The sequence below is a fragment of the Gigantopelta aegis genome, chromosome 4 (assembly GCF_016097555.1).
Source record: "Gigantopelta aegis isolate Gae_Host chromosome 4, Gae_host_genome, whole genome shotgun sequence".
Lineage (NCBI taxonomy): Eukaryota > Metazoa > Mollusca > Gastropoda > Neomphalida > Peltospiridae > Gigantopelta > Gigantopelta aegis.
Genome location: NC_054702.1, coordinates 22,813,188 through 22,823,187, shown reverse-complemented (window position 1 = coordinate 22,823,187; position 10,000 = coordinate 22,813,188). Strand labels below are relative to the sequence as shown.

The window sequence follows — 10,000 nt, the reverse complement described above, 5'->3', positions numbered from 1 at the left end:
GTAATGAAAGAATAACCGACAATTATAGCCAAGAGATTTCAAAGAAATAAAAACCAAGAAAATCGATAATTTTAGAGGGTCTTATCAAATGCTGAACAGACAGATAAAAATACAGTAAACATAAACATCAATAAAATAATAACTGACAATTATGGCTGAGAGAGTTCAACAGAATAGCAAGCAAATTTTATTTTAAAAAAATCAACAACACTTCAGAAAACAAGTAAACAAACAAACAAATAATAAATAAATAAATAAATACCCCCCCCCCAAAAAAAAAAACCCCCAAACAAAACAACAACCCAACCCACCCCACCCCAAAAGTAAACGTAAACCTATATGGATACAACAGAAATTGTCGTCATGGTCACTACAACGACTTCTCTCCCACAAACCATTAACCCATTGTCCTGAACAAATGGCTCAGATAGCTGAGATGTGTGTCCCGGATGGCGTGCTTGAACCATAAATGGATACAAGAAACTAAGTTAAAACTTTAAAAAGCCCCAAAACAAATAAACAAAAAATAAAACAAAAAAAACAACAACATTCCACCTCCACAAAAAAAGAAAAAAAGTAAAAGGAACAACAAACAAATGAAAATGGTTACGAGAAATGGTGCTATATGTTGGTATGCAGCCGATACGCAGAACTAAAAACCGTTTTGTTAATTTATGCTTTCAGAAAAAAAAAACCCAAAAATGTTCCTGTGAATGTGTTACACAAACTAAATATTTAACTTATTTATTTGTCATTCGTAAACATTATGAATCGATTTGCACAATTATAGTGTGTCTACACAAGTCACAAATTTCCACCATTTACAAACTTTACAGTTGAGTTGGTTCGAGACCATTTTATTTTGAGCTTTTTTCAGCGAGTATATATATTGTCAGAACTTCCTTTCCTGACGAGTCCATCTTTTGCAGATACGATTTTGAAAATGTTCAAATTCAAAATTATATTTGGTAAATGTTTTTTAAGATTAAAACGGTTTCTTAAACTATTTTAAAATGAATTTGTTGCTAGAAAGGCTTAAATGTATTAATAGCATTGTATTCAGTGTGTAGCAACAAACCTAACAAACAAAAAGAGAAACCAAATTTAAAATAAAAACCCCCAAAAAACCCAAACAAAACAAAACAAACTCCCCCCCCCAATCCACCAAACAACAACAACAACAACAACAACAATAACAATAACAAAACAATAGAAAAAGAACAATGACATAAATGGGGATTTTTTAGAACGTTGTGTGGAAGATGAATGCGTAAATTCTTTTTATTTCAACTTTTTTTCTTTTTACCAACATAACGATGAACATTTCTAAAGACTTCAGTTATTTAATTTCACTTTCGCGTCTTTACTGGCTTTAACAGGGGAAAAAAACAGCAACGAAAAAACCGATTGTGACAGCAATTATGTCGAAAAACACCACTAAGTAGCAATGTTTGTAACGACTCGTATTTCAAAGTGCTAAGTATTCAGAAAATTGCTAAAAGCTTTTGCCTTGACATTTAAAATAGACTTGAATCTACAATATGTCCATAGTTAACAAATATGCGTGTCGACACATTGTTTGCAGAATTATTTTGAAAAATCAGCAACAAATACCATTATTTAAATATTAAATGCAGTAGACAATTGCCTTTTCTTTTAATTTAATTTAATTTTAATTTTGTGTTTTGTTTTTAACTTGTTCGGTTCTGTTATATATATATATATATATATATATATATATATATATATTTTTTTTTTTTTTTTTTTTTTTTTTTTAAAGTCATTTTATTTTTATTCTTAAATTTGTTTAAATTATTGTTCTTCTTTAATTGTGGTTATATCAGGTAGAAACACCGGATCTGTCTGTCAACACTTGGATATGAAATCCTACGGAAAGTGGTGTCCTGCATATGGTAAACTATATACAAAAGATCCCCTACTGTTAACCATGAAGAGCACTGAGATTCATTTCACACTAACATCTGCATTACCATGGCAACAGAAATGTGTACCCATGTCATCACGATTGCAGCTCAATTGCACCTAAGCGCGAAAACAGATGACAGTATCAACTTCATGTGTTTATTCTTCATATTGTGGAGCCGATGCACAAAGATAGATCTATATGGTATATGGTCACTTACCTGTTGTTAAATTACAACACAATCGAAAGAAAGAAAGAAATGATTTATTTAACGACGCACTCAACACATTGTATTTACGGTTATATGGCGTCAGACGTATGGTTAAGGACTACACAGATATTGAGAGAGGAAACCCGCTGTCGCCACTTCATGGGCTACTCTTTTCGATTAGCAGCAAGGGATCTTTTATATGCGCCATCCCATAGACAGGATAGCACATCCCACTGTCTTTGATGTACCAGTCGTGGTGCACTTGCTGGAGCGAGAAATAGCCCACCACCGACGGGGATCGATCCCACACTGACCGCGCATCGAGCGAGCGCTGTACCACTGGGCTACGTTTCGCCCCCTACAATACAATCGGTGACTAAGACGTTAAGTATAGCCTTACACCAACCCCCCTTCCCCCCAAAGAAAACAGACCAAAAAACAAAAAAGGGAGGGGGGAATCAAACAAAACACACACACAAATTTAAACAAAAACAAAAGACACCCCCCCCCCCCACCCCCCCTTAAAATAAATCCCGAACCATAATAATTATTTATGCAGTTATATACGAAAGTTTGCACGTTAATGATTTATTAATCGTCCGCTATTTGATGTCAAACATTTGGTAATTTTGACATATAGTTTTGGAGAGGAAACACGCTACATTTTCTCATTAATAGCAAGGAATCTTTTATATGCACCATCCAATTCTTTATTCACTCAGACCATATACATGGTACATGAGGTAATATAATAATATAATATTACATATAACAAACATGATAGCTCATACCACATCCTTTCATATACCAGTCGTGGTGCACCGGCTGGAACGAGAAATAGTCCAATGGGTCCACCGCCAGGGATGATGCTATACCGCCCGCCCATAAGGCGAGCGATAGTTATATACGAAGTCGATGTAACTATAGACACGTTACCGATAATAAGTGAACGACAGCGTATCAAACTCGACAAAGTAACAAGACACACCATTAAGACGCAAATAACATTCGATTTATTTGTTTTGACCTTTTCAGAGATCATAGCGGTATTAACTGTATCTTCCGGATATTCTTCCGGATATAATGACCAAATAATCAATCTTCGTGCTAGAAAGAACCAAAACAATAGAAGTGAAAACAAGAGAAAAACAGTAGCTTGTGTATAAAGACACATAGTGTTCAATCGGCGAATATAGATAGTACTAAACCAAATAACCTCCGGCTGAGTCAGATTTCTAGGTGCACCGAACTTTTGATAAAGCGGTTAATACTACAAGTCGTGCCATTGGTGATAAATATGACAGTGTTTGTTATATAAAACAATTAGAATTCATATGGATAATAAATGTATGCAGTTGTATTTTATATAGTACCACTGTGTCAAGTAGCTTTCTGTATGTTGTGTGTGCATTGTGTGTGTGTGTGTGTGGGGGGGGGGGGGGGGCCTAAAATTAGGTACTACAATTTTGTAAGAAACTGGGGATGTTTGTAAAAACATCCGGTTATATCGAAAATGATCCTCGAAAGGTTCCACTTTCTTCAGTTAATACTTTGGGGTATTCGTATTTATGGGTCATCATTTTGTTGATATATTCCATTTAGTGTGTTTAACCACATACGTTAACGTTGTCGCCTATGAAATTTGGTATAGTACAGCCTACAAAGCCTGTTTTTGAGTTACTCACGTACAACTACATGTATTTACAATGATCAAACACCTGCGTATAATAGAAACAGGCTTCGTAACTTCGGTCCATAATATTCAGTAATTCCAACGATACCTAAAAATCGGTCTTTGTGGACTAGTGGTTGAGCAATAATCTTGCCATGGGGTAAAGCGCTCGCTTGATGCGCGGTCGGTTCTGGGATCGATCCCCGTCGGTGGTCCCATTGGGCCATTTCTCGTTCCAGCCAGTGCATAACGACTGGTATATCAAAGGCCGTGGTATGTGCTATTCTGTCTGTGGGATGGTGCATACACAATATCCCTTGCCACTAATAGAAACAAATGTAGCGAGTTTCTTCTCTAAGACTATAAGTCAAAATTACCAAATGTTTGACATTCAGTAGCCAATGATTAATAAATCAATGTGCTCTAGTAGTGTCGTTAAACAAAACAAGCATTAATATTATAATATTGTCTATGTGTTCAGTTGTGTTTCAGGAGAGATCTACATGCAATTACTTAAATGGAAGTTGTACATTAGCTGTGAATGCACTTCGAAATAAAAAATTTAAAATGTGTTCGTCATGAGCAATGGGGTCAACTCCCTATGGATCCGCGCCTGGTTATTGTAATTCCAAAGTGATGTATGACGTATGTAAACTATGAATACTTCGACGTACAAAACAATATTTTAGAAACAGCTTTTCAAATCTCTTTATACTGTAACATTATTATGTTCTGTAGAATTATTCCATTAAGGAAATAATAGATCATAGAATTATTCCATTAAGTAAGTCCTAGATATATCCAATTATGATTGTGTCTTTTATACTTTCTGCTCTTTAATGTACAGGTAAGTAGGTGTCCTTTCTCTAGAGTATAATAGACGTCTGTTGAGATAGCTACACTAACGCAGCCATCTAGTGTGTCCGTAACATACGTCTGTCTTGTGACGAGACTAGACGGCTGTCCCTTTGTCAATGTTTATTTTGTTTAGCGATACCACAAGAGCACATTGATTTATAAATCTTCAGATATTGGATGTTAAACATTTGGCAATTTTGACATATAGTCTTAGAGATGGATACTGCAACATTTTTCCATTAGAAGCATATAAAGTTTTAATATGCCCTATCTCAAAGACAGGATAGCACATATCACGTCCTTTGATGTATCAGTCGTGGCTGTCCCTTTGATCTATCCCTTCCGTGGTCACAAGAGGTGCCCTAGCTTAATTTAAATATCAAAGGAAAGGAATATTTGTTTAATGGCACCCCAACACGTTTTAAACTACAGATGTGAGGTGTCAAACGCATGATACGTTTGTCATGTTTGATGACACCACTAGAGCACATAAATTAATTATTTCTAGCGGAAAACGCATTGCATTTTCCATTAGCAGCAAGGGATCTTTTATATGCACTTCCCCCACAGACAGGCAACACATAACAAATATACAAATGTAGGGCACTAGGGATGGAGAAAAAATAAAATCAAAGAATAGAGCACTGATGAGGTTCGATCCCACGACACAAGCACCTCAGGCGAGTGCTCTGCCGACGGATCTGCCTCCCCTCTTCATTAGTGTTCACTGCTCTAACAATTTCGCCCACTCACTGAAAACATATTGTATTATTAGGCTGTGAAAAATAGTTTTGCCTATATCAGCTTATTTGTCGTAAATTACACATAACGCACAACGTTAAATGATCATTTTGAGCAAATCCAGTGCGTTTCTAGTCATCCTGTCCTTCGCAATAACCCATAATACCCCCTCCCCCCCCCCAAAACAAAAACAAACACCCCCCCAAAAAAAAAACCCCACCCCAAAACAACAACAACCCACCCATCCCTGGAATCGAAGTCAATGGATTCTATGCACAACAGGTGGGTTCTAATCCTAATGAGAAAACGGTGTTACTGATATCTCTTCCTTGTAATGCAGTATACTTATCAGCTCTAAAATAGATGGACATTTTCTGAGCGTCCTCTATAGCAAGGAAATCAATTGTCAGAGAGAGTTAAGAGAGAACTCCACAATACATGCTGTCAATGATTGGCTGATATTACCACGTGAAAACTGGCCGTCGTTCTCTTCTTCTTTATTTCTTTTTTTTCTGTTGCACATGTACATCCTGTTACATGTATAAATAATGAATGCCTTTTTACAGGACCGAAAACATCTCCAGGGCATGAGACATGAAAAGCAATTTAAAATAATTATCTGGTGGTGTATGCTATCAAGTCATAACATTTGCTTCAACAGAGTGTTATTCCTTCTGAAAAGAAAGAAATGTTTGTTCTGTGACACATTAGCACATTTTAAACTACGGTTATTTGGTGATGAACATACGGTTTATTTTTACGATTGGAAGGAGTGAAGTGGCGATGAAACCTGTTGCCACTGCAGAGGCAACACCTTCCGAAAAGAAGCAAGGTGTGTTTTGTAGGCACTTTTCCAAACAAATAATAGTTCATGCCACTACCTTTGGCGTACCAGTTAATGGGACACTGGAGACTGCATCTTTAAAGTTGATGATCAACCGGCCTCGGTGTTGTCGTGGTTAGGTCATCAGACGTAAGGCTGGTAGGTACACGCTTCGCAGTCCGGTACCGACTCCCACCCAGAGCGAGTTTTAAGACCAGTATACCCTCTTATCTCTCGCTAACAACTAACAACTAACCCACTGTCCTGGACAGACAGTGCAGACAGCCGAGGTGTGTGCCCAGGACAGCGTGCATCAACCTTAATTGGATATAAACACGAAAATAATTTAAAAGAAAGAAAGAAAGATGGTCAACTCTAAATAATTTATATTAAAATATATTAGAAAATGCAACTTTAAGTATAATGACCTATTTGAAATACACATTTATTATTAAAAATACAAAAAAAGAGAGCAATAAAACAAAGCACCCCCCAAAAAAAAAGAAAAAAAAAGAAAAAAGAAGAAGTCCCAAACAAGCACAACAGCAACAACAGCAAAAAGAAAACCCCAACAAAACAAACCCAGTCCAAAACAAGCTACAGCTTTAAAATCTATTACCTATAAATATTTAATATTAAAAATATTCTAAAAACAACAAGAAAGGTCTCGTAAATTGTCGCCATGTCTGTATTGATTTACACCTGTAAGAGCGATGATTATGTAGTGGGTGGAATTAACCCAAGATAACGACGCGGAAGAAACACACAACTGGGCATTATCTCTACTAATGAGCAATAAGGCCGCGGCGCATTTCGTTTTATACAACTCTCAAACCAGGACTGTTAGGGGGATTAAGAACTCTTCATATCCGGAACCTTCTGGTTCGCCACTAATCAATGGTTTTACATCCAATCAAACACAGCCTATGGCGTAATTTCCGTTATTAAAATAACAAAATGTCAAATCTTTGGCAATAACAAATGTAACAGTTGATTAAAAATGTTTTTGTTATTCGTTATTAGGGTAACGAAATAAGATGTAGATGTTTACTAGTAGATGACAAGATTATATTTCTTATGATACAGTTGCATGGTTGTTGTTTATGTTAGTAAATTAACAAGATCCACCGGAAATGAATTTGTACGTGTTTTGTTCGCCAGCTCGTCTATGCTTATTTTCGGGCGCAAAACTAATGAATAACACCGGATACTCTGTAATTTAACGAGTTAATGTATCTTGTTTGGATTGAGTGATTGGCTAAGCAGTGTTTAGATTAAATGAAAGGTAAATGGTTCTAAAAAAAACAAAAACCCATCGTACCGTTCCTCTAACTGAAAATTACAATTTCTTTCTTAATAACTAGATTTTGTCTTCAAATAATTTTGTACGTACGAAAAAATAATATTTTAGGCAATAAAATGAAATTTAACCTAGTACAAATATTAGAACGACCAGAAAGACGTTTAATACACAGCTACTAATATTTTATGCCAAAACAAATTATTTTATATGTAATAACAATCGTTAAAAAGTCTCTATTAGTCGATAACATCTTAAAAATTACAGAAAAATCCCCATTAATGTCGATATGATCTACAGTGTCTTGGTGTGACCGTTTGGTGCCAACCAGAGATTGGACGATGATGGGCTTTTGTAAGTACCTTTTGGAGCCTTGTAAAGTTAACGTTAAAGTTTCTTTTTGTCTAACGACACCACTTGAGCACATTGATTAATTAATCATCGTCTATTGGACGTCAAACATTTGGTAATTATGACTCGTAGTCACCATAGGAAACCCGCTACATGTTTCCATTAGCAGCAAGGGATATTTTATATGCACCATTCCACAGACAAAATAGCACATACCACTGATTTTGATATACTAGTCGTGGTACACTGGCTGGAACGAGATGTGACCGTTTGGTGGCAACCAGAGATTGGATAATACTGAGCTTTTGTAAGTACCGTTTAGAGCCTTGTGAATCGCGAGGATGTGTGACAAATCAGGACTCTTTAACTCATCACGAATATAAGCATTCACTCATTTCCAGATCAGATTCGAAGGTTTTAGGTTTGTTGTTGGACGCGACCTGGGAGAACCATCGACCCTAAAAATTAAAAGGCTCCTTTTTTTGAACAATTTGTTTACAATTTCCATTGAAGTGCCATTTTTAGAGAGTTGGTCCATGTGGGTTTATTGCCTCCATTAAATAGTTCTTGGGTCCGCCCTTATGACGGGCCGGACAAATTTGTAGGTGATCATCTCATCTGAAAATATGTTCCGCTGAAGGTAATATTCAAAACTATAAAACTAACACTAACCCTAATGTTAGACTTGAACAAATAATCATGGCTCAGTAATTAAATCGCAATGGCAGTATATACACATTGCAACCGGAATCATGTATACCTGGAACGTATCATTAGTTACAATTATCCTCTCAAAAATAATTTACACACGACCAGATTTCAAGTAATACATAAAATGTGTGACACAAATACCATTCAAAGTTGTAAGAGGAAAAGAAAGAAAGAAATGTTTTATTTAACGACGCACTCAACACATTGTACTTACGGTTATGTGGCGTCCGACATATGGTTAAGTACCACACAGATATTGAGAGAAAAAACCCGCTGTCGCCACTTCATGGACTACTCTTTTCGATTAGCAGCAAGGGATCTTTTATATGCACCATCCCACAGACAGGGTAGTACATACCACGGCCTTTGACATACCAGTCGTGGTGCAATGGCTGGAACGAGAAATAGCCCAATGGGCTCACTGACGGGGGTCGATCCCACACCGACCGCGCATCGAGCGTCTCGCCTCCTTGTAAGAGGACGTCAATATTAAGAATCAGAATCAAAATCAGAATCTATGAATCTGCTAGAGCACCAATGAGAATGAATGATCATGAGATTATGTTAACATTCGTTACAATACGTACATGTACTTTTGGTTTCTTTTTGGCGAGAGGTGGGATGACTGCTCCTGTCTGGTCCATGGCCTGTATCGAACAGTAGACCAGTGACGATAACGTGGAACGCCTCTGATCTCGGTTGTACTGTGGTGGTCGTGCTACAAGCAAACAAGACACTCGTTTAAGGCAACCCTCACGTTGATAGTTAATTGTTACAATATAGTACAATGCAATACAATACAATCTTTATATCAATCTTCGCATGTGTACATGGGTTTAGGGGATATTTTTGAATTTAAAAACAAACATAAGAACTAGTTACAGTAATACCAAATATTTTAATACACATATCTGCATTCGTTATGCCAAGATAAACGCATATACCTTCAAACACATGCCTCCCTCCCCTCACACAGATGCACATATTATCCTCTGTAGCACATTGATTAATAATCATTGCTTATTATACGTCAAACATTTAATAATTTTGACACATAATCTTCAAAGAAAACCCGCTTCAAAGGGATGTTTATATGCATTCTCTTACAGACAGGACACAGCATCTGATATGCATGTCGTCGGGCACTAATGTATTAAAAGCCCACTGTTGAACAGTTAATGGAGGAACATCATTTGCTGTACGAAATATGATCAATACAAGGCAGTCGAAATCCCTCGTCTGTACCTCAACCCATTTTCAACTTATACAGACATTTTATTCATAATGTCCCAAAATGCTTCCGAGAACATTTTTATAATAAAAATTCATCTAGTGAAGGAAGACAATATTATAATCCTATATAATTCTTGTAATTAAATATAAATATTAGTGCTAAAGAAAACTTAGGC

At 36.4% G+C, this 10,000-nt stretch overlaps 1 protein-coding gene across 1 annotated transcript in view; it reads right to left on the bottom strand.

Annotated features, from left to right (window-relative positions):
• Positions 1 to 10,000, bottom strand: part of LOC121369750 — a 121,368-nt gene that overhangs the window by 33,067 nt on the left and 78,301 nt on the right. Inside the window, exon 9 of the mRNA XM_041494807.1 lies at positions 9,185 to 9,309. Within this exon, the coding sequence (XP_041350741.1) occupies positions 9,185 to 9,309 (125 nt within the window). The remainder of the gene's footprint in view (positions 1 to 9,184; positions 9,310 to 10,000) is intronic.